Genomic DNA, 24,136 nt, shown 5'->3' with positions numbered 1-24,136 from the left:
ACAGACACAAAAGCGCAAAACGCCCACGCGTGCAATCAGCTTTGACTGCCAACTAGAAAACTAACAAACAGTGATATATACTAGATATATATATATATATATATATATGTATGTATGTATATACTGAATATAGTGGATATACACAAAGCAATTTGTCTGACTGTGTGCGTGGCGTTCTCAATGAATGATTTTTCAAGCAGCCACAAGCCAGAAATGAGTGCCATGACCAACACTCAGACCTCTAAGCAAACGCACATAGACAGTTGTCTGCCACAGCCACTATTTGTGTGAATGTATGTGTTCGTGTCTGTGTGTGTGTGTGTGTTGTCATTGTCGCGTAGGCGTTTGCCGCCAAAAATGCTGGCGGCAATGGCTCAGTTTGCCCATTCTGAACTCATTGGCTCATTGTTCCATTGAGAGGCGATTGCGGCAAGTTTGCAATTTTATTGCTGCCGCACATTTGCATTGAACCAAGGGTAAATGGGAAGAGGAGCTCTCTTGGCATATCATCTTCAGCGCATGATGTCAGCTTATAAGTGCTGCTACGATTCGATTAGACAACGTCATTTAGTGCTCCATTGACAACAGGTCAAATTTAGTCGCGAATAATCTAAGTGGAGCTCTCATTGGCAGTTCCTGGAAATATTTTATGCTAAAATGCAAATGTAGATTATTATGGTAAACTGATGTCTCTCACTCTTGCTCTTCTTGTGAGTTAGACGTACTTATGGATACAATCCAAGTAAACTCAATTACTGATTGGTTCATAAATGTGTCATAAAAAGCAGCTTAATTTTTGTGGATATATTTATAGATTTTTGGTATATGGTTTTACTGTTTTATTTATTATGGCTACTCACAACAAAAATATGGATAATAAATTATATTGACTTGAAACCAAAATAATTATTAGAACTAAATAATTATTATCATTATTTATTATAGATAAAGTTTTTAAATATATGTTGTTGAGACGAGATTTATGAAAACGAACTAACTATCTATTAAATAGTTTACTGTGGCTAAAAAGCAAAAGAATTGACCTTAAACAATCCCAACCAAAAACTTTTGCTATGATAAAACAACATCTAAAATTGCTTCACAGCGGTTTGTAGCTATTTTTGTAGGACAGAACATTACATAGATTACTTTCCCGTGGCATTTTTCCATGTTTAAGCATTTTGAACAATTTGTTCACTGAGAGAAAGAGAGAAAGAGGAATGCATGGATTTGTAAAAAGTTTGCTGGTCCTGCTATCATTGGCTGTGTCCGTCATGCGGATAGAAATTGAGTTAGCTGTCAGACGCTAATTGCTGTCACCTGCAAGCCGCAAGGTATGCAACACATTTTTACATTTTGCTGCCGTTGCAGCGTCGCATGACTGGAGAATGAGCTTTTTTGCTGACTGTACTCAAAAATGTTGTGCGTGTGTGTGTGCGCTTTTTGGACGCCAGCCAAATAGCAGCGTGGCAAATGGGCGAGTATGCGAATGTGCAAGTGTGTGGGCCAAATGGCAAAGACGAACGTTGACAATGGCGACACAGACACACACACACACACACACACACACACATACACATATGCAAAGAGAGACAGTAGCGACGTAGCTGGCTTCCGTTTGTGCGCGCGGAAGCCGTCGCCATCTTGCATTGGTCATCCTGCGCCCACTCGCATCGCAGCATCGAGGCACAAATTATGGCAGCATTTGCCACAAATCGTGCGTGTAAAGTGATGTCATTGCTACCGACCGCATGCGTCAGCGTTTTTCCCGTTCTCTTTTATCTCAATGTGTGTGTGATGCAATAGCTTCAGCTGCAACTTTTGTGGTGTATCTAGAAATGTGACCAAATCTTCTGTCTGCAACTTTCAATACTCTGATGTCATCTCTTTTTTGCCTGCCATCACGTTAATATTTGACAATTTAGCGCGCTGTTTAGAAAATCATTTTGTCAAACGTTCACCTTTGCATATTTCATGTTAAACCATAAAAAAAAATAATATAAACTAAGCAGCAGCAGTGAGCATCTGTTGTGGTTGGTGTGGGAATGGCGGCGAACGAGGGCAACAACCGCCACTTACTGTTTTCATTTCATAAAATTGAGCACTTTGTGCGTCTTGTCATGAATTTTTGACGAACTCAAAACGTCTTATTTCATCTTATTTCTTTCTTATTTGTATTTGTTATTTTTTTTTTTAATTTCCTTTTTTTTTCTTTGGCTTACTGCTATACTCTATGCTTAAGAGTATATCAGGTTTGTATTACCACTGAGTTTATTAATGTAATTCATATAAGAATCATACAAAAATTACTTAATATGTGATTAATATGAAATTTTATTTTTTCAAGCAAGACTTTTTAGTGATGTTTTCACCTCTTGATTAATATTAGATTTAAAGTTGGCTCGATTTCATGTTCAAATAATACACACAAAAATTATTGTTGTGATTTGGAAATGGTTTTTACACTGACAACAGAGTATTGCGTAGTCGTCCCTTAGAGCCCGACACTTTCTAACTTGTTTTTTATTCAGGTGATGCTTTTTGTTATTATTGTTGTTGTTAAACTTAGTGTGCCTTTAGTTACTTTTAATGCAGAGCACAGCATTTAAGATAGATAATTAATTTAGGCAATTGCATTTGTCTCACACTCTGTTACTTTTCTCCATTGAATTCGACTCGAATTTAAATTAAGATTTTCATGAATGTACAGCCATATTGTAAGAAATGTAACGTGTTTCCAATGCGAATTCTTTTCATTTTATATTTTCCATCCTCTTTTGCATGCGCCAAAAAGTATGCTTTGAATTCTTAGCATGTTTTGATTTACCCCCCTTACAGTCTCAAATCATGATGCCAAGAAATGTCGCTAAATGTTATATAATTATGACGACCGCATGCAATTTGGATGTACTCAAGTAGATTACATTTCAAGAAATGTGTAGCAAATTTAGCCACCATCTTCGTTTTAAATTTCACGGGAAAAACATGAACCTTTTTCTGTAAGCTTCTGGCAAAGGCTGTCACAATTCTCATTTAACAACGTTTGATAAAATATTAACAAGAAATTAGGCGCTGCGTGCTGCATTTGACCAAAATTAATTTGAATTCATATACAAAGAAGTAATGGCTTTCAAATACCCTATGCTTAATTAGGCCGTAATTTTCAAATACAGACTGTGAAGCAGTCAAAATTAGTTTAGTCTTACAATACAATGTCTGAGAATGTCCAATTAACATATATACTCTCTTAATATGCGTATTTATTAAGCAATTTTTGTATTCAATCAGAAAATATGGCAAATCCTGAGCAAAAGGCTAATACGAAGTCTGACTGACTGCGTCAAAGGAAACATTTTATAGCCCCCGAACATCTGTCAGCTGAGATATATTACTTCAAAATTAAACTACTGCAAAAATTAACAAATATATTAACTCAGGTTTAAAGAAAAGAGTTCAAATTAACAGAAAAGAGTTCAAATTAAATCCAAAAAGCTTCTGCTTACAAACGTATCAAGCTTGGTTTTCAACGCGGAAATAGTCAAAATTTCTGACTGACTCGCGTGCTTGCCACACATGTGTGAGAAAAAGTAGATGGGTGTGCAAGTGGCTGCTTTAAAGCTTAAGCGTTGCTCGACTTGACTTGACTTGCCACGACACAACACATCACACATACACGCTCAAACCGTTTGAGCCCGTCAAAGCAAGTGCTAGCCTCGCACTCGTATATCAAAAAAGGTAAACGCGTTGAATTTTCCATTAGGTTGAAAAGCATTTCAGCACACGTGGGCGTTTATTCCTTCTGTTTTTTTTTTTTGTTTTTTTTTTCTTTTTTTTTTTGAGTTGGTGTTGGCACATCATACATATTGCCAACTGTGGTGTATGCGTAATATTTTAGGTAAATAACATGCGCCGAGTTCGGTTTCTGAGTGCCACAGCAGCAGTAAGCATAAAAAACAAATGAACATATTCAGCATTTTGCTTATTGGACCCAAAAAAGGTTGAGTTGTCAACTCAAGCATGGCAAGTATAAGTTACTTTGGCTCTCACATGGCGTATGCGTAATATCACACAGTTGCCAAAATCCAATTAGCTAGTGAGTAAGGACTTAAGGGTGGCACAAAGCTAAAAGGCCGCAATCAATACAGTCCAAGCTCAAGAGCCGACGCTGCATAAACTTGTCGCAAGTTTTTCTGTCGGCAAAGTAGTTTGCAAAGTAATGCTAATTGTTAAGAGATTTTATTGACATTTAGACCCAACAGCGAATCATATCAAACATCGAGGTAACCATTAAATATAGCTAAGTTTTAGTGAAATGAGCAAAGTATTTTATCCAGCGACAGTTTAAAGCTAAAAGCGATAAAGATAATAAGTTAAAGAAGTTCTCCAAATAGATTTCTGTTCCATTGCAACAAGTTCAAAATGTAAAAATGTTCCTTTGAAATGAAGCATTTATAGCTAAATGAATTTAAAATTAAGTTTAAGAAAATATATTCAACTTATTTAAACGCTGTCTGCCCTGAAAAATGATGTAAATGGAGCAGTGCAATATTAAAAGTATTTGTGGGTTTGTAAGACGCGTTTTTGCAGCATTGCTGCTGATTTAAAGTGATTTACTGTTAATAAAAAAAAGTAAGTTCCAGAAAACGCTTGCTACTTTCATTCAGCTAAGCAATGCCAAGTTTAACTGAAGGTGGAGAAATCGATCGAAAGTAAACCTATCAAAATTGATAGGCAAGTGTTTTCTGGAACACATTCGCTTGAAATGCACATAACCTTTTATATGACTCAATTTAGGGGCGATTTTATGGGCGCAACGGCTGAAAATATGCTACATCTTTGCGCCCGCCAGTATCTGTGTGCGTAGCCAGGCGTAATATGCATGCATTTATGTCAGGCTCTAGCACATTTCGCATATTTCTCACATTTCGCAATTCACATTTTACTCATTTCGCTGAACACTTTTCGGGGCGTTGAGCGCGTCTCTGCTCTAATTAAATTTACGTATGCCAAGCAACCGACTTTGCTGCTTTCGTTCTTTTGGTTGATGCATGCAGCAAACGGGGGCTGTTTGATAAATATGTGTATATATACTCCATATATATGTAACTATATGTATTGAAGAGTTACATAAAATCGTTAAGGAAGCAAAAACAAACCAATTTATAAACATATGTGCTTTTACATAAGCGATTAAAGATAACAGTTTGAGATTCTACTTAACAGCCGCTTATCGATTACATCAATGTTATAATTTATCGAAATGTAATAAAGATTGCAATAGAATCGGTAACAAACAGGTACGATTTCGATTAAATATAAAAAGTCCCTGAGCAACTTTTACGGTAATGCAGATCGATTTGATCTCGGAGTATCGTCAACTCCACAAGCCCTGATTGTTGATAAGTTGTCCCTCGCATGCTTTAAAGCTGGCCTCAGGGCGCTTGGCAAAGTTTTCAATGCGAGAGGTGGGCTGTGGTTAAGGCATAGCCATAAATCAACAACGCTGGTGCCGGCAGCCGCTATTAAATCAAAGCACAAAACCAAACTGACATGCATTACATATTTATATATCAGTGCTCCGGTTAACAAGTCAACTGCGCGCACACACACACACACACACACACACACATGTATACATTTCATGTGAAGGAGGTGGCCCTCCAGTTGTATGCCAGACATTTAGCAAAAGTTGTATATCACATTTGTGCCTTTATTATTGCCGATTTTTTTATGAGTTTTAATGCGGCTTTAAAATGTCATAAATGTTAAAAACAAATACGTTGATAAACGCTCGAAGCCCAAACATGGGGACCAAGGTGAAACAAAGGTGGGCCAGTATCAAATGGGTTAAGAACGAAAATCCCATGCAACATGGCCATGTGGGCCATGTGTGCCGGTCCCGCTCTCAGTCTGAATGCCATATCGTCACGCGTTGATGCACATCATCAATTTTTAACGAGCTACTTTTACGTGACCAGCCCCAGCTCAAGCTCCAGCATCAGCCCCAGGTGACGTCATCTCATGCTCTGAGATGTGCCTAGCACATATATAAATATATATATAGACATAAATATATACGAGCATCTGTATAGATATATCAGATCATATAATATAATGCCATGCATGCGCTGAGCTTTAAAGCCGCGACGACCATAACACTTGAAGACCCATTTGCAAAATACATCAAATCACCAATCGATAAATGCATCAGGCGACAAGACATATAGCTCAATTTCAAGCGCAACAATATTCTATTTTGTTATGGTTGTTAGAAAGACAGGTACCATATAAAAATCCATAATCTAAATTAGGTGCAAAGTCTGGCCAAATAAATCCATTATCGATCCAACATTTTTATATCATCAGTAATGGCATCATGTGGAGACAAGCTAATAATAGTTAAAAAGTAATTGTCTTCTGTAATTTTTTCTATCTATTGAACGAATTGCTTTCTTATGCCCCAAAATCAATTTATTTATTTATTGAACCGGGCATCACATTCTTTTCTATCGCGACAGCAAATGCAAGCAGAGTACAGAGTAAAATAATGACAATCCATTAGCCGAAGAGGAAAAAAATGAGAAATGAAAATCAAATCTGTTATGTGAGACTTTTTCATTGGGTATTAAGATGTTGCCTTCAGCTGTGACTGTAAAATTCCCTCCGTAATAACAATGACAACGCGTGGGAAAACTTCCGATACACACCACACACATACACACACCCATACACAGCTGCAGCTTTTGCAACAGTTGTTGACTAAGCGGCTTTGTAAGCATAAATTTTAATGCAACACCGACCTCAGGAGCATGCTGAAATGCTTGTTGACTGTTACGTTGCCTTGCTCCGCTCCGCTCCGCTCCGCTCCGCTGTTCTACTCTGGCTGTGCTGCAGTTTTACCTGCGTCGCATATGTAAATGACTAGTAAGTGTGAGTGGAAGCAGAGAAAGGAGAGACACATTAGCAGCTGAGGCAGCTGCAAAGAGCAGTCGCGGCATCTAGGTAAATACCCAAGATATTAGCTACCTATGCCATGCTTTTATAAACGCCTCCACACACACACACACACACATATAAAGAAAGGTTAGGGTTCCCTTTGTGCACTGCAGAGCGGCAAAAAAAAAAAAACATTAAACACAAAAACTTTACATTTTTTATTCAGACACAACTTTTTTGAGCAGGACCCAAGTAAAAGAATTAAGCTCTTTAAGCAAGAAGGCAACAAAAAAAAAACCCACACAAAGCGCACCAAAAACATTAATTAAGTTGCAAACTCATGCGTATGAGCAATGTATTGTTTTATTAAAAAAAAAAAAACAACAAGCAAGCCAAGCTGCCAAAGCATAACGAAGGGCAGATAAAATTCAGCTTTTGTTGGGCTAAACTTTTTCAATTTGGCAAATTACAATATGTATATACGATATTTTTATTAATGCTTTTCACTTTTAAACTACGCAGTTTGTCGAGTGTCTTGTACAGCAAATTGAAAATTTATTATATACGTTGTGTCCCTATATTGTATCAACGCATGCATAAAGCATATACAATAAATTTTCATTTGTGTAGCCAAACAGCAGTAGCAACAGCAGCGGCAGCCAACAGCCATAAGAGGCTCGTGGGGAATCGGCAAGAAAGCAAGTTGATTGAATTGACACGACAGGCGGAGCACACCAGTCTGTCCCCTTACCCCCCCTCCTGAACATTCACATCATCATCCAGCACCCGCTCCGGGTACTTCCGATCCAATCCAGACAACAACAGAAAATCGTAAAGAAAAAAAATAAACTACTCTCACACATACGCAGTCAGTGTCTCGTTGGCTTCTTGATGCACACTCTCACCTTTGATATTTATGTTTGCTGCACGGGGCAAAACCTACAAAATTGAATGAAAATATTAAAAAATAAATATATACGTGTGTCTGTGTGTGTGTGTGTGTGTATTTATGTATATATAATTCAATTTTACTGCGCATTTTCATTTATTTGTTAATAATTTCATTTATACGCAAGCAGCGCAAACTTAAAAATGCGTAAAAGGCGTCCAAGTTTTTTTTACACGCTGACATTTAAAAAGCGGCCTAAAAGCAGACAACAGTTCATTCTTCGCTTCTTTTTTTTTGTTGCCCGCTTTTTGTTGCCTTTTTCTTTTACTTTGCTTTGTTTATCCTTTAGTTACTTTAATAATTGGCCCCGAAGCGTGAGCATTCTGAATACTGTCTAAATTGGAAAGTTTCTTTTACTTAAATATATATATACATTTAAAACTTAAAGTACACACCACAGAAACCGCAGGAAACCTGTTGCTTTTACACATTCCCCTGGCTCACAGCAGAAGATCCCCAAGCAATTTGATGAGCTGCCCCACATTTTCTAACCACCACCCCCACCCCCTCCCCCTCTCTTTGTGTTTATCTCCCTGGTCGCCGCACTTTCGCGCAACAGCTAATTTTCTTTTCTTTTTGGCCAGGTCGATGCTCATTACTTTTATCAAGTGTCGCGGCAATATACACGACTATATCAAATGGTTTTTAGCATGCAAGGCGACACACACTCAACACACACACACCTCACACACAGCTTGAAAGGTCAGGTCAGCGTTGAGTGGGAGCCGACTGCACTTTATAGCTCACCTCTGTATGGTTGCAGCACTGGCATGGGACAAGTGTGGCATATGGCTCCTGCTTCTTGACAAGCAGGATCTGGGGCAGGTTGGGCGGGTGTTTGGTCTTGAGCTTGTGCGGTTAGTTTCTGCTGCCATCTAAAGTAACGGTAAACATGTGCAATGCTTGCCAATCTGACAGACACATCAACTGCATAAAGTTGAAAGGTCGCCCGATAAATGCTATTGCTACAAATACGAATGGAAAGCAAGTGAAAGCAAGCTGAAAGTAAAACTATAAGTGTTTCCAAAATTCCACAAAGCACATCAAGTGGAATGTTCTAATAAATATCAGAATTTGACAGATGCATGAAATCGTCTACAAAAACGAAGTAGAATCTTTGGTCAGCAATTTAAAATGCTTGAAAGTTTCTGACTGATAAAATGCTATAAATATATGTATATAAATGAAAAGCTGAGAAAATCATAATAAACATAAATTGCTTCCATTCAATTAAATTAAATACAATTTGCCATTAAGCTCTTAGTATACGTTTTCCAGTAGCAATTTAAGCGAACAAAAACTATTTTCTTGAATTACTTAATAAATTGATCTTGGAGTAGTGCTGCTTATGCTTCAGTTGTCAACTGTGGTAAGGATTCATTTATCAAGCACTTCATTTGGTGGCAAAAACAATCTACAACTCGTAGTATGCCACTTTCATGGCACAGCAGGTTTTTACCTATGCTGTTTGCCGCACATGCAAACAGCACAGAAGGCCCGTTTGACAAAGGGCAACTTATGTCACTTTGTTGCAATGCCTGAACTGGTTGACTGACTTTGACAGAAGGAGCAAAAGCAACAGGACTATAAATAAGAGACTACAATGTGTTACTGCAACTACATTCATATATATATATATATATGTATATATATGTGTGTGTGTGTGGGACTCAGAATGCAAGAACTGTGTCACGCCTTTATTTGCTTGTATAACATAGCAGAAACAACGACAAGCTGCTCTTGTTCTTGTTCTTGTTAGTGCTGGTGTTATTGTTGTTATTATTGTAGTTGTTGTGCCTGGTATTATATATTTGGCTTTTGTTGCAACGTTCGTAAAAGTGTTACAATATCTCCTTTTGTGCTCGGGTGTGCATGTGTGTGTGTGTGTGTATGTAGCTTCCTTGACTTTTGCCTGCATATCTCCGCTTCCTTTCATTTTGTATTCTACACACACTTTTCATGAATTTTCTACCATTTGTTGTCCCAAAACAAAGTAAACTGCCACTGAATATTTAAAAATCATACGAGATAACAAAGCAAAACTTATAAATATCTAAGCACATATGTCAAACCTGTTGCAATCATGTTTGCCCCTTTCGCAACTCTTACTGCAGAATTTAATACATAAGCACTTACAGCATTGAGTGTCACATAAGGGACTGACGAGCCCACAACACGCCTCTCAACAGATTGATCAGCTGTCAGTTACCGTTACAGTTAAAAACAAAATCAACGATTCGTAAATATATACCACAAAAAATGTATATATACATTCTATAAATGGACAATATTTCAGCCGGACATAGCCGACTGTGTAATACTCTAATAACAGTAAAAAACAAAAACAACTAAAATGCGGCAGTAAAGAATGTGTTTGGCATGACCTACGATTTTAGATAGTTATGAGAAACAATTCGAAATATCAGTGCCATAACATGGTCAAAACTTAAACGATTTCCATGAGCAATGACCTTTTGATATTGCCTTAAACTTAATAACGCATTAACATTAATGCCTTACAATAAAACCCAAACAAGTATTTGGTTGTCTTTTTATAAGTCTGCAACGAATGAAAATGCGTGATTTAGTTTAGTAACCACATGAAACAGCTGAAGCAGCCAATTTCCTAAACGTCGAAAAGTTTGCTGGTGTCTGGATAAAAAATGTAGGGGTAGTGTGGCTTTGTTGTGTGATTTTGTTTCGTTTCTTTTCGCTTAGAACAAAAGCGCTACAGGTGAAGTACATTGAACCGTAATTGTAACTTAACCAGGCCATGAATGTGAGCTCAAAGGAAAAGGAAATTGTTTTCCATTGGAAAGCTTGGCATCAGATACAGTTCTATTTTAAGCTAGGAGCATTGACTGTATTCTGAGAAGAAGGCTGCAAGTTCAATGCATACGCACACAGGTTCCCCACAAAAGTTTGATAAAGCATTCGAGTGGATAAAAGCACAATTTTGAATAATATCGATATCGTGCGTTCACTAATCGCGATAGCAGCTCTCGATAACAAATTGGTGAGCAGAGCAACTTGGTATTTTTCGATTACCAAACGATAATTTAGGGTATTTTGACACTAGTTTCAATCGACTCAACATCGAACAGCTGATCTTTTGTCGGCCTTTGACAAAGTTTTAAGTTGGGAAATCACCTCAAAATAAGATTTAACATAGTTTGTCAAGTTTTAGAATTTAAATATAGAAATAAAATGCATGACAATAAGTGGGAAGAATCTGGCGATTGGCGCGACTCACCTTTCCTGATCGTTCTGAGCGAGTACGTGTCCAAAAATGTCGGCATGCCCACGGATATGGGCACACTGATCGCCTATGTGCTGCTCCTCGTCGTCACCTGGTATGTGATTCTCTGGGCAACCCGTTTGATGATCTCGCTAATCTGGCCTGTGATTATGGTCGTATCGGCATATTTCCTGTTTCACCTCCTACGCACATACGGACACGAGTATCTGCTGGACTTATTCTTCCAGGCACTAAGCGTATTGGTGGAAACAGCATTAACGGTTATAGCGAAGTCGCTCAAATTTATTTTGTATATCCTGTTCTGAACCAAAGACTGTTCCGTTTTGGACTTACCATTCCAACCAAATTAATTGTACATAAATTTACTTTAATGCATTCTTGGCACCCAAATACTTTTATTTATTTGAAAATATATTGCCTTGCTAATTCTTGTTATAAAGACTTTTTTTGGATACACGAGATATGGTCACATTAGCGGACCCCGGCAAAAGCAACATTATTTTGTCAACAGCGCAGGAAAAACAAATTTTTGGTTTTTCTTACAAATTACGGCAAGGATTTTTGGCAGATTAGTGCAATTTTTACTGTATTTTATTTGCAGATTTGAGTTTTTTTGGCTTATGTTAATATTGGTGTTATTAATATCATTGCACGTTAAAGCGCAGGCAGCAAAAATAAATAAAGCACTTATTTTTAGCTTTTCAGTGGGTGCCTTGGAAACTACAACAAACAATTCCACAATTGGTGGCAATAAAACATAACAAAATCTCGAAAGTTCGATATCAATAATAAGAGCAACGTGTATGTTAATAATATTATTTGACAAACAAGAGTGAATCGATAAAAAATATTATTTTAGCAATTTGCAGCAATGCCAATAATTCGCTTGGAGTCCGCTGACAAGGAAATCTTTGACACGGATATCGAGATCGCCAAATGCTCGGAGACGATTAAAACGGCACTCGAAGATTTGGGGGATGAGAGTGACAATAGTGTGTTGCCGCTGCCCAATGTGAATTCGGCGATATTGCGCAAAGTGCTGCACTGGGCCACCTACCATGCCCAGGACGAACCACAGCAGCCACAGGAAGATGAGAACAAAGAAAAGCGCACCGATGACATTTCATCGTGGGATGCCGACTTCCTCAAAGTCGACCAGGGCACACTGTTCGAGCTCATTCTGGCGGCCAATTATCTAAACATCCAGGGCCTATTGGATGTCACCTGCAAGACGTGCGCGAACATGATCAAAGGCAAATCCCTGCAGGACATTCGCGAGACTTTCGGCATTGCCAACGATTTCTCAGCAGCCGAGGAGGAACAGGTTCGCAAGGAGAACGAATGGTGCGAGGAGAAGTAAATAAAAAACACAAAATAGAAGAAAAAAATTGTTTAGAACATGATATTATTAAAGAGATTGTTTATTTAACCCAAACAAAAAAAGCACTGGCCTAAAAATATATTTAATACATAAATATTTATATATGTGCATATGCAGCTGGAGCACATCTATCCACTTCTTTGCGAAACGGCAAATCACCAGCTATTTGCGCTAGATGGCGCTTTTGCGGCGGCGCTACCAACCGCGTGATTGCTGGTATTTTCTGGCATGCTGACTACGTCTTTTCTATGCTCGCGCTATGAGGTCACACTGCACTCGAATTCGCCAAAAAAAAGACCGAACTAAGCTGCTAAAATTTTAATCAGAATTCGGCGCATAATAAATAAATTAGCCGTATATTGAACAAAATTCTCTGTGAAGTTTCATATTAACGCCATAGATAGAGGCAACCCAACAGTTGCACAACAGCTGCACACACAAACACAAACATATTCGGTTCGTGAAAAAACAGGCGGCGGCAGCAGCAGCGACGGCGACAGCGGCGGCGACGCAACACACGCGACTTGCAAGCAAAACACGGCGAGGAGGACGATTTGTAGTGTGTGTGTGTGTGTTTGTGTATGTGTGTGTGCGTTTATGTATTCAACAACAAACACGAGGATAATTTAAGTAATCAACAAGAAGAAGAGGAGGAGAAGCAACAGCAATCATAATGGATGTATACGATGTGAGCGATGATCTGGTGAAGAAGCTCAACGACTGGAAACTGATTGCCATCATTTCGGGTAAATTCAATGAGCTGAAAGAGAACTACTCCAAGGTGAACTTTGTGGAGCACGCCCTGATCGACTTCAAATACATGGAAAAGATATTCTTAACTGTGTCGCTGCGCGAGAATAAATGCAATAAGCGCAGCGTCGAATTTCGCATGCTTGGCAACGAGCAATTCTCGCTAAAAAACAGGAAATATTTTCAGGCAAGTAACCAAAAAATAAAGAATTGATTTTAATTTATCTATTTAAGATTTGTAAATTTCTAAAATACACATATATATATATATTTTTTTATTTGCAGGCACTGGAATTGTATAACAAGAGCATTTGCTATGCGGAACCCAATTCGGAGCATTTGTCCATTGGGTATGCAAATCGATCGGCTGTCTTCTTCGAGTGGAAACGGTATCGGGAGTGCCTGGCTAATATTGAGTTGGCTCGCAAGGCCAACTATCCGGAACGGCTGCGTCACAAGCTGGACAAGCGGGAGCGCGATTGTCAGCAGCTGGTGCAGCAACAGCCGCCGGATATTGTGCCCTACAGGTTCAAGTTGAGCTTTGAATCGCATCCGCAGGTGCCGTCGATCGCCAATTGCCTGGAGATGCGCGAAACGCCCGACGAGGGCAGATTTATAGTGACGAACCGGGATCTGGTCGTTGGCGATGTAATTGCCATCGAGCAACCGTTCTGCTCATCCCTGTTGGCGCCGATGCGTTACATTCGGTGTGCCACGTGCAAAGAGGAGCGTTATTTAACGCTAATACCCTGCGACAGCTGCTGCTCGGCCATGTTCTGTTCGGAGGAGTGCAAGGAGCGGGCGACCAGCACTTTCCACAAGTACGAATGCCCGATTATTGATCTACTGCATCGCATGTTCAACAAAATCCATGGAATTGCGTTGCGCACGACGTTGAGTGCGCTGGATTTGCATGGCAGCATTGAAGAGCTGATGGCGTACTGTGATCAGCCCCAGAATCAGCACAAGTCCGTCTTCGATCTGGACTATACGCAATTGACGCCCCAGGAGCATTATCGTGCCATCCACGGCCTGGTGACGAATCAACATTTACGCTCCGTATCGGATCTCTTTCAGCGTTCGGTTGTCTGTGCCGTCCTCAAGCACTTTATCATTGAGTATACGCCGCTCAAGGAGTACCTTGGCGGCGAGGATGGACGTAATTTCTTTACGGATCTATTGTTCCGACATCTACAGACATCACCATCGAATATGCATGGCATCGATCTCGTCGAACAGCCCAATGAGACCAAGGACGATCAGTCGTACGCATCTGGCGCCTACGCGTTTCTCTCCCTCATCAATCACTCCTGTGCACCGAACACCATGCGCATCAATCAGGGCGTACACGCCTATCTATTCGTCCTGCGACCAATCAAGGCCGGCGATGTGCTTTACGATAACTATGGGTAAGATTGCAGCAGAGGCAGCCTGTTGAATTTTAATATATATATTTATATTTGGTCCAATCAACGCAGCGCCCACTTTGCTGTGTTCAGCAAGAAGCAGCGCCAGGAGACGCTCTCGATGCAGTATCGTTTCAATTGCAAGTGCGAAGCATGCGAATTGGATTATCTGAAATATAGACAGTTGCCGCACAAGGCGTGCGTGCCGCTGGTGACTGATGATACCGATATGAAATTATTGGGTGCCTATAACTATGATTTTGCGGTGAACAATTATCGGAAATATTGTGAGTTTCTCACGCAATACGCGGACGCTTTCCCCTGCGCCCAGATCAGTTCCGCCGAAGAGTGCCTGAAAATGGCACTGCATGTCATGATGGATGCGGTGCCGCTCAAGGCGAAAATGTAAATCTGTGTCTGGGACACACATATACACTGACTGCCTCGCAACAACCCGCCATCCCACCACCAACAGCACCAGCAGCATCATCACCATCAGCACCACCACTCCCAAGACCATCCCCAAGACAAACACAGCGACGAACTCTATAATTATATCTGGACGAGCAAGCATTAATTATCCCTCTCTAATAATAATTTGTTGCCATAAGTTTCTTAACGCATTTGGCAGCTGCAGCAGTTGTTGATTTAAATTGCACCACACACCACAAACACAACATACACAATCAAACTGTTCTTTAATATTTATCAAATTGTGAATTTTTAATTTTACACTTACACACACACACACAAAATCATCATTTGTGTGTCACTTGAAAATGAGATAAAAAAGCATACAGAATTTTTTAGGTCCTTTGCCTTATGCATATAAACATTAATGTAACTAGGTCGCATGCTCAAAATTTTTGTAATGTTGTTTGGATCACCAATGTCTTCGAAACTGCTAAAGAAAAGAGAAAAAGAAAACACTTTTTTGTAATTATTTTACAAACAAATACAATATTTTTTAATTATGCATTAGATGCCTATGCTGCTCTTACTTGACGCTAGATGGCGCCACACTTTATTTCACACTTCACAGTCAATTTTCAGTTAATTTTGCTGTACAGATCGAGAAGCTGCTGATTGAGTGACGATCCTGTGCCAGCACTGCGACTAGGTGGATTGGCCAACTGCTGCTCATCCACATTACTCAGCTGAACAAATTCACAGCCAGAATGGCGTTGCACTTGAGATGTGGCTGTTGTTGCTGTTGCTCCTGCTGCTGCCGCCGCATTGTTATCAAAATCGGGAAATAAAATATGCGAAAATGTTTGCTCGATTTGTTTCTGCAGCTGATTCGCATCCATGGCCTGCAAATCCTCGCCAGCACTGCTCGACGTCTGGCCAACGCTCAACTGTGCCGCCAACTGATCCATGCGATTGGGTTCACGCTGCTGTTGTTGCTGTTGCTGCTGCTGCTTGTTGCTTATGACAAAGATATTGTCGCCAATGCATTGCACGTAGTCCTTGTAAAGACCATGATCTAAAACAGGCAAGAAACTACCGTCTAAAGCCTGAAAGCCAAGACGTATCAGCAGCGATATCTTCACATTGAAGCACTGCAGCCAGGCCTTGTTGCTCCGATAAATGGACAGCTGTTGCTCCTCGCCGCAAGCATTCCAGAAATCCAACAATGTATTCTTGCTGAAATCAATCAGCATATGTCGCTTTGCATCCGGATACAGTTTGCTGATGCCATCCAAGTGCCGAATGGTGATGTCCAGCAAATGATGTTGGTGTCGGGAGACAAACAATTGCCACTTGTACACCATGGTCATCAGATTCCACAGCTTCTCCATGGACAACTCGTCCAGACGCATCACCGAACACGTTGCAATATCATTGACCATAAACTTGCACTGATCCGCCGTCAGCAGTTGGGCATTGCTATGCATCGACCCATTGATGATGGACTCCAGAAATTTTGGTTCCAGCAGCACGGTCGTCACATCGTGTATAACTAGACAAATGACCAGACGATTAATAAAAAAAATGGGGGCACCCCCATCCCCCCTCGCACTCACCTTGCACACATTGTTCGGTGGAAATTTGTTGTGCCTTCAAACGCTGGTCAATTACGTACAATGCCTCACAGCCCAGGTTGACCAATATGAAGACGTTGGCGCGTGGATTAAGTTGTTGACTACGTGGCGTGGACATTTCGCTAGCAATGAATAAGGGCACAAAACTCCGCTTCGCACTGGACAAATCCGGCAAGCTCGAATGCTAAATGTTAACTGAAACCTGGGACGGAGCCACATGCTAGCCAAGAACTAAAGTGCTGCACGCGACCAACAACGAATACAGTTCACACATACATTTATTTTATTGGATTTTTTCGTTTCCTGCCCGTTGGCAAGAGGGGAAGGACCTCATGGGGAGCAGAGGGTTCTGTATTTGACTAGCTTATGAGAACCCGGGGCAACGTCTTTTACAGCAACAATAAATGCAAATAAAAACAAAGGGTGCCATATTGTAGCGAATGCCCGACTTGTGAAACACTGATTAAGATGGGTACACAAAATCCAATTTAATTATCAACTAGGAAATTATCAATTCGATTACAGTTACAGTTGAAAAACTATATTATTTCAACATTAGATTTCTGTGTTATGTAACAAAATGAATATACCTCATACAGGGTAGCGACTCCCGCAAGGATAATTATGGCATTAATGGCAGAGGGGTGGCAGGGGAAGGCGGTGTGTGGGGGGAAGAAGTGGAACCTGGAATGGGTTATAGACATGAAGTTTTCTTTCAGACGTCGCTTACTTATTGATTCCTGTTGATTTTGCAAAACGAAACGTAAATTATGATAATTGTCAATGCGGTGGCGTTTCTGCAAACACTTACAATTATAGAAATGGAAGAAATGCGTTAAAAGTCAAAAGTCAGACTAGATATTATTCTCAAATAACGGAAGGACGTTTAGGTTTTAATTTTACACTTTTATGAGTGTTGCAATCGCCATGTCACGCAAAAACAGATTTGCATTTAATGCTAATGGAATATTAGTGGCGGCAACCAACCGCATGTGGTTGCTAAAGCCAAAACACCGGCACTGCCTTGGGGGCTGCAACGGAACCGGAAGCCGGAAGTTGCGTGATTGCCCGCTCAGTGCAATTAGTGGAAGACATAACGTTGTTGACTTTTAAACTTTAGCTTCTTGGCGCGCAAAGGTCGGTTTTGAGTATTGGCGAAACAGTACGGTCACACCAAATAATTTCATTGCATATTTGTTATTTCTTAGAGAGTTGTTAAAATTGCAATATGTTTTTAATAACATTAAATAAAAGAACAAAAAATGTGCATTGATGTTGCAGTGGAAACCTTATGTCGATGGCGCCATCTATCGTTGGGAGGGCTATAACAGCAACGCCACCTATTGGTCATCGCATAGGGGAGTTGTCAGCTTCAAATAACGGCCATGATCAGGAGAGAATTTGGTTATTTGTATAACTGAATAGTTTTTAGAGGTTAAGGAAAGCCGGAAGTCGAGATTAGAAAGATAATAGATCCAGAAGTGTGTGTGGAAACAATTTAAAAACCGTGTGCGAATGGGTGAAATATTAATTTAAGTAAAATCAAAATATTTATTTATTATGATTTAGTTATTTTTTGGTGTTTCGAGTGTTTATTATCGCCACTGTTCGAATTCAATTTCCAGTCAGCTGTTTCTAGTGATGTGTAGATTTGTGTAGTGTTGTGTTATTGTATAGTGGGCTGGCAAGGGTAAACCCATCCCTAAGTAGAGTATTGGCTCGCCGGAGATGTCCCGCTAATCCTTATTTAGATAATCGATAAACGTCAATATTTTAAATTGCAAAGCTGACAGGTGGAAACAGCTGTGCAGGTGTAAAAACAAAACAAATACTATTGACAATTATTCAATTGTTCAGACAACAAAACGAACACAACAAAAATGTTGCGTAAAACATTGTCCAGTTGGACACGTCCCTCACAGCTGTGCCGGCAGATGTCCGTTGTGGCCAAATCACTGAAATACACACAGCACGGTGAGCCGCAAGATGTGTTGAAATTGGTGGAGGATAAACTGGCGGATCCGCAGGACAAACAGGTGCTGGTCAAAATTCTGGCCGCTCCCATCAATCCCGCTGACATCAACACCATACAAGGCAAGTCTACTGTGAAAGTAAACATAAATTATTATTACATAAAGAAAAGAAACGTTGAATTGCAGGCAAATATCCCGTGAAACCCAAATTTCCGGCAATAGCTGGCAATGAGTTTGTCGGCGAAGTGGTGTGTGTGGGCAAGGAGGTGAAGGATTTGCAGCCGGGTGAGCATGTGGTGCCGCTAGCCACCGGATTGGGCACCTGGGCAACACACGCTGTCTACAATGAGGATCAATTGCTGGCGATATCCAATAAAGTTGGCTTAGCGGAGGCGGCAACAATTACCGTAAATCCCTGTACCGCATATCGCATGCTCAAGGACTTTGTGCAGCTATCGCCGGGCGACACTGTGATACAGAATGGAGCCAACAGTGCGGTTGGTCAGGCGGTGCACCAACTGTGCCGCGCTTGGGGCATCAATAGTGTAGGCATTGTGCGCAATCGCCCAGAGATTGGCGAACTGAAGCAGTTACTCGAATGCCTGGGCGCCACTGCTGTGCTCACCGAGGAGGAGTTGCGCACCAGCGACATCTTCAAGTCGGGCCAACTCAAGCGGCCCAAGCTCGCCTTCAATTGTGTGGGCGGCAAGAGTGCGACGGAGGTGTCCCGTCATTTGGACAACGGCGGCGTTGTGGTCACCTACGGTGGCATGTCTCGCGAACCAGTAACTGTCGCTACCGGTCCACTAATCTTCAAGGACATTGCATTTAGGGGTTTTTGGATGACACGCTGGTCCAAAGAGCACTACAACACGCCGGAGCGCAAGCAGATGTTCCAAGATCTCTGCCAGCTGATGGTTCAAGGCAAATTTATTGCTCCAACGCATGAAATGGTGCCACTGGATCAGTTCAAAAATGCAACAGCCGCTTCGCTCAATTTCAAGGGCTTCACGGGCAAGAAGTTCATCCTGAACATGAGCTGTTGAATGTGATCCATTCGTTATCTTCTTTGTTATCCATGTGAAATTTCAGCCATAAAACTGCTTTTTCTGATTTGGTAAAAAATACATACAAAATGTACAATCCAGATTAAATCTGTTTTATTTTGAGTTTTTGTTCTAAGTGTACATTTTATGACATCTCAATCTCATTGGCTTGATACTTCAGCTGAATGGTGATGGCCGTTGGTGATGTGACATCGGTGATGGTCAGCTGCTGACCATCCTGTAGGCCAAGTTCGCCCAAAGACTGCGTCAGATTCTTGCGTGTGGCCTCCTCGATGCTCTTCACGCTGGCCAAGTAAAGAGTGCGCTGCTTGCCATCGGCCATGACGGTTGTCAGCGCCGGACTTTTGAGCTGGAATCGAGGCAGTTCGCACAGCTCCTTGATGACATCCTCCAGCGTCGTCGTATTGGGATCCTCAATAGTCAGCAACTGTGGCGCATTGCTGCAGGCTAAACAGCTGTCGGACTTCTCCGCCTCGTAGGTGTAGCTATAGATGCCGTCGAGATCGTTGAAGTTGAAATAGTTGGCCATGCTATCGTAGCAGCTGGTGGCCAGCTTAAACACCTCCATGGCACAGGCGGCAGCGATGACAGCATTGGTGCTGGCTACAGCTGGAATGATATGCTTTATCACTCCCTGCACGAGGCGATAGGTGATTCCACTTATGTTGAACTGGTTCGCCCGTTCCTGGGCACGCTCATAGATCCAGGCAATGTGCTGCGGATCGTCGCCGTCGAGTGGCGCACCAAATGGACTCTCCTTGTCCCACTGTATCAGCTTCACATACTCGACGCAGTGCTCCGGGAGTCGCGGCGTATTCGCAATGGTGCACAGTGGATAATTCACCTGGGGCGGAAACAGATCCAAGGTGCATTCAATGCAAGCCGTAAAGCCGGGCAAGATGACGCGTGCATTGCCCTTAAAGCCCTCGGTGCCGCCATCAATCATGGGTATAATCGAGGCGACATCGATGCTGTTATCCTCTTCGTAACGGAGCATGGAGAGCAGCATGCCGTTGATCCAGCGCCGCGCGACAATCGAGTCCAGTCCGCAGACAATGATGTGGAACTTCTGATAGAAGGACTCATCAAAGTCCTGGATCTTGCAAAAGTGCGGCGTCACCTTACAAGTTGGCACTCGATTATTGATGAAGCGAGCAGCGCATTCCGCTTTCGAGGCACCAATATCTGTGCGCCGGAACAGGAACTGGCGGTTTAGATTGGATAGTTCGATGATGTCCATGTCGATCACGTGCAAATCACCGAAACCCATCAGTGCAAGATCCTTGAGCAGCTCACAGCCCAAGCCGCCGGCACCAATGATGAGCACCTTGCACTTGGTCTGAAGGAATTCCAAATTGTCCGGCGACGGGGTGAAGTCATCCTTGCAAAAGAGTCCCTCACGCTCCAGGACGTGGCGCAGGCCATTCCAACGTTTGCTCTGCAAGGCCAGCGAGGGATTTGGGGGCGAGGCAACCGACATCTTTTTGACCAATCCAAATTCTGAAAGCGGCAAATCTTTTTCTCAAAATGCACTAAAAAATACCATATCCCAAGCGATAGTGGTGAGACGTTTACAATCATCGCTCAGACATGAGCAACTCTAATTTTGTACGATACTAAGACTATCGCTTGTCGCACATATCTAGATAAAATATTTGAAACAACGGCACTCCCAACGAAAAAGTCGCGTTCCTTTTGTAGCGTGCTTCCTCTTTGCCGTATTTATTGCTGGAAATAAGACTATATCTGACTAAATATTGTGGAAAAGTGTGTATTAAAGAAGAGAACATCGTAATACACAGAAAATAGCAGCAGCGCAATAGTATTATATCTATAATTAATTAAAATGACGCTCTCCGTGTTGGCGTCGTTTGATGATCTGCGACGCTGCATGCAGGTGATGATGGATGGCAATGCCGAGGAGGGTGAGTTTTCTTAGGTGCTCCTTAAAAGAAACTATAAAAATACTATAATTCAATTATGATTTAGAGTTTCTTCGCTTCCTGCGCCTGTTCGAGCAGTACAATGATAAATGCCACGGTTATGCGACACAAAATGCGCGTTTGCAAACGGAGCTGGATAAATCGCTGGCCAAGATGGGCGATCTAGAGGGGAAGTTGTATCATGCACGCCGCATCATCGACACAGAGATCAAGTCACGTCGCCAGGCGGAGCACGAACGCGACGCGATGGAGCACAAAATAATGGCCGTAGCTGATCTGCTGCGACACGAGCGCAATTTGAACAATGAGACGCGTGATAAGTTGGCCTTCTTGAATACGCTGCCGTCGGGAGCGACGCGCAAGCGTAAATCTCTGAATACCCTGCACGAGGATAAGTCGTATGGGGACATCAATTCGACAGGTTCGTTGCTGTCGGATTTATCTATCACACACTCAGAGGATGATTTTCTTGATGTGCGTCGCTCGAAGTCGTGGTATGAGCATCGTCCGTCGTTGCCCAAGAATCCGGTACCGTGTGTAGGAAACAAGCGTTCCCGCTTGAGCGGCGGTGGTCACAACAACAGCAACATTGGCACACCAACGATGACATCGCGTCGCTCCGGCGGTCGCGTGGATCAGCACACATTGGATGTGGGTCAGGGAGCCGAGCGCTTTTGTGCCACCACCAAGGTGACAATACCTCAGGATGGCCAAGGTATCATTCGAGCCGAGTCCACAATTCAATCGCTGCCCGGCCCTATTGCCCAGGTGCACATTCCAGCCGAGGTCCAGAGTTCTTCAACGCCACAGCGTCGCTCTACTGTAAAGGAACCAACGGCGCCACCACAAACACCACACAATCCCATGGCAATGGGCTCGTCGCCGGCACAGAATCGTCTTTTAATGCGCAAGCACAGCTTCAGCCAGAAGACCTTTCTACGCGGAGACAACTGTGTCCAGTGCCAGAAACGGTACAGTAAAAAATTACAAATATGATATTTTAAGATATTCTACTTATGTAAATATTATGATAATTTCTAATAGGATTCGCTTTGGATCTGTGGGTTTGCGATGTCGCGATTGTCCCGTTCGCTGTCACATCGACTGTCGCTTTCTGCTGACTGTCGCCTGTGTGCCGCAATCGGGCACTCCGACGGCCAAGACGGAGATGCACTATCTGAGTGACTTTGCGCCAACGATTGCACCAATGATACCCGCACTGATTGTGCACTGTGTGAATGAGATTGAGGCACGTGGCCTCACCGAGGTTGGTCTGTATCGTATGTCGTCGTCGGAGCGGGAGTATAAGGCGCTCAAGGAGCAGTTTTTGCGTGGCAAGGTGACACCACATTTGGGCAACACGGACATTTATGTGCTGTGCTGCTGTGTGAAGGATTTCTTGCGCACGTTGCGCGAACCACTGATACCAACCAGCCAGTGGAAGGACTTTGCCAATGCGGTCCAAAATCCAGATAACAAACTGGCCGAGCAATTATTGTACAAGGCGGTGGAGCAAATGCCGCCTGCCAATCGCGATACAATGGCCTTTCTCATGTTGCACTTTCAGCGCATTGCAGATTGCCCGGTGGTAATGATGCCCATCGATAATATATCCAAGATATTTGGACCGACAATTATGGGTTATTCATCGCGGGATCCGGATCAGCATGCCCTCTACACGGAAGCCTTTACACAGTCGCAGGTGATTAAGTCGTTGCTGGAACTGCCGGGGACTTTTTGGCAGAAGTATCTCGCCGTGGAGCCATCGCCACTGCCGAGCAGCGCCGTCAAGCGTGCGCCCAGCAACAATAGGGATTTGTTTTCGCTTTACGGTATTTACACGAATTTATATAATATTTAATATTGATTGCTTATTTTGATTATCCTGTTTTTGTAGCCACGCCACTCAAGGGCACCATGAAGAAGCGCAAGTTTTATGCCACTCCGCCCATTTCTGCGCACAAGAAGTGAGATCAACATCCGTCCACATTTTCTCATGCATCGCTGGCGTGTTTACTTAAATTCAACATCAAAGTATTTCAATTTTTTTCTTTTGTTGCACTTATCGAAAGTGTTAAATTTATAGAGTTCTTGAATGTAATTATAAACCTTATTCAAATGCTGTTTAATACATAGCAGCTTTATTTTGATTACCTTTTCATAAATCTCATGATTACAAATACACCTCTTTTGATAATGAATATTATATTTGTATTACATATATTTTGTATAATAAATACACTGAACAAGTCTTTGGAGACGACAAATAAATTTATATGAATTACAACGGCTTTGATATTGACTTCTGATTTAACAAATCGAAAAACGAACTTTATGGCTATTTAAAAATAAGCGGCTAATTTATAATGCGTTGAAGGAATCGAAATCAACTTTGCATGTGAGCATTAAAATCGTTTAGTATATCGA

General features: G+C 41.8%; 6 protein-coding genes across 6 annotated transcripts; 4 read left to right on the top strand and 2 right to left on the bottom strand.

Annotated features, from left to right (window-relative positions):
- The first annotated feature begins 11,846 nt into the window (after positions 1 to 11,846).
- On the top strand, positions 11,847 to 12,587 carry LOC6559166 (S-phase kinase-associated protein 1). The gene is made up of 2 exons (XM_001985819.3): positions 11,847 to 11,945; positions 12,004 to 12,587. Exon 2 carries the CDS (start codon positions 12,016 to 12,018, stop codon positions 12,502 to 12,504), a length of 489 nt encoding a protein of 162 aa, XP_001985855.1. The 5' UTR covers positions 11,847 to 11,945; positions 12,004 to 12,015; the 3' UTR covers positions 12,505 to 12,587.
- Positions 12,588 to 12,797: 210 nt separating this feature from the next.
- On the top strand, positions 12,798 to 15,637 carry LOC6559864 (SET and MYND domain-containing protein 4). Its single transcript, XM_001985818.2, has 3 exons — positions 12,798 to 13,462; positions 13,561 to 14,684; positions 14,754 to 15,637. The coding sequence occupies exons 1-3, from the start codon at positions 13,199 to 13,201 to the stop codon at positions 15,088 to 15,090; spliced, it is 1,725 nt and encodes a 574-aa protein (XP_001985854.1). The 5' UTR covers positions 12,798 to 13,198; the 3' UTR covers positions 15,091 to 15,637.
- Positions 15,638 to 15,668: 31 nt separating this feature from the next.
- On the bottom strand, positions 15,669 to 16,906 carry LOC6559863 (protein OSCP1). Its single transcript, XM_001985817.2, has 2 exons — positions 16,709 to 16,906; positions 15,669 to 16,644 (listed from the first exon to the last, which is right to left on the bottom strand). The coding sequence occupies exons 1-2, from the start codon at positions 16,842 to 16,844 to the stop codon at positions 15,731 to 15,733; spliced, it is 1,050 nt and encodes a 349-aa protein (XP_001985853.1). The 5' UTR covers positions 16,845 to 16,906; the 3' UTR covers positions 15,669 to 15,730.
- A 1,533-nt stretch (positions 16,907 to 18,439) lies between these two features.
- LOC6560484 (enoyl-[acyl-carrier-protein] reductase, mitochondrial) lies at positions 18,440 to 19,846 on the top strand. The gene is made up of 2 exons (XM_001985816.3): positions 18,440 to 18,820; positions 18,886 to 19,846. Exons 1-2 carry the CDS (start codon positions 18,607 to 18,609, stop codon positions 19,743 to 19,745), a joined length of 1,074 nt encoding a protein of 357 aa, XP_001985852.1. The 5' UTR covers positions 18,440 to 18,606; the 3' UTR covers positions 19,746 to 19,846.
- Positions 19,838 to 21,295, bottom strand: LOC6560483 (nedd8-activating enzyme E1 catalytic subunit). Its single transcript, XM_001985815.2, has one exon. The coding sequence runs from the start codon at positions 21,244 to 21,246 to the stop codon at positions 19,891 to 19,893; it is 1,356 nt and encodes a 451-aa protein (XP_001985851.1). The 5' UTR covers positions 21,247 to 21,295; the 3' UTR covers positions 19,838 to 19,890.
- A 156-nt stretch (positions 21,296 to 21,451) lies between these two features.
- LOC6559990 (rac GTPase-activating protein 1) lies at positions 21,452 to 23,993 on the top strand. Its single transcript, XM_001985814.2, has 4 exons — positions 21,452 to 21,691; positions 21,756 to 22,680; positions 22,754 to 23,541; positions 23,607 to 23,993. Exons 1-4 carry the CDS (start codon positions 21,613 to 21,615, stop codon positions 23,678 to 23,680), a joined length of 1,866 nt encoding a protein of 621 aa, XP_001985850.1. The 5' UTR covers positions 21,452 to 21,612; the 3' UTR covers positions 23,681 to 23,993.
- Positions 23,994 to 24,136: the final 143 nt, after the last annotated feature.

The sequence above is a fragment of the Drosophila grimshawi genome, unplaced genomic scaffold, assembly GCF_018153295.1.
Source record: "Drosophila grimshawi isolate 15287-2541.00 unplaced genomic scaffold, ASM1815329v1 contig_1367, whole genome shotgun sequence".
NCBI lineage: Eukaryota > Metazoa > Arthropoda > Insecta > Diptera > Drosophilidae > Drosophila > Drosophila grimshawi.
This window is presented reverse-complemented; position numbering and strand designations above follow the sequence as displayed.

Bases quoted from the DNA above. Each gene is read 5' to 3' on its own strand.
- LOC6559166 (XM_001985819.3), top strand. From the start codon at position 12,016: ATGCCAATAATTCGCTTGGAGTCCGCTGACAAGGAAATCTTTGACACG.
- LOC6559864 (XM_001985818.2), top strand. From the start codon at position 13,199: ATGGATGTATACGATGTGAGCGATGATCTGGTGAAGAAGCTCAACGAC. The intron at 13,463-13,560 runs GCAAGTAACCAA...TTTTATTTGCAG, and splicing joins AAAACAGGAAATATTTTCAG to GCACTGGAATTGTATAACAA. The intron at 14,685-14,753 runs GTAAGATTGCAG...CAATCAACGCAG, and splicing joins GTGCTTTACGATAACTATGG to CGCCCACTTTGCTGTGTTCA.
- LOC6559863 (XM_001985817.2), bottom strand. From the start codon at position 16,844: ATGTCCACGCCACGTAGTCAACAACTTAATCCACGCGCCAACGTCTTC. The intron at 16,645-16,708 runs GTGAGTGCGAGG...TCATTTGTCTAG, and splicing joins CACCGAACAATGTGTGCAAG to TTATACACGATGTGACGACC.
- LOC6560484 (XM_001985816.3), top strand. From the start codon at position 18,607: ATGTTGCGTAAAACATTGTCCAGTTGGACACGTCCCTCACAGCTGTGC. The intron at 18,821-18,885 runs GCAAGTCTACTG...GTTGAATTGCAG, and splicing joins TGACATCAACACCATACAAG to GCAAATATCCCGTGAAACCC.
- LOC6560483 (XM_001985815.2), bottom strand. From the start codon at position 21,246: ATGTCGGTTGCCTCGCCCCCAAATCCCTCGCTGGCCTTGCAGAGCAAA.
- LOC6559990 (XM_001985814.2), top strand. From the start codon at position 21,613: ATGACGCTCTCCGTGTTGGCGTCGTTTGATGATCTGCGACGCTGCATG. The intron at 22,681-22,753 runs GTACAGTAAAAA...AATTTCTAATAG, and splicing joins TGTGTCCAGTGCCAGAAACG to GATTCGCTTTGGATCTGTGG. The intron at 23,542-23,606 runs GTATTTACACGA...CTGTTTTTGTAG, and splicing joins GGATTTGTTTTCGCTTTACG to CCACGCCACTCAAGGGCACC.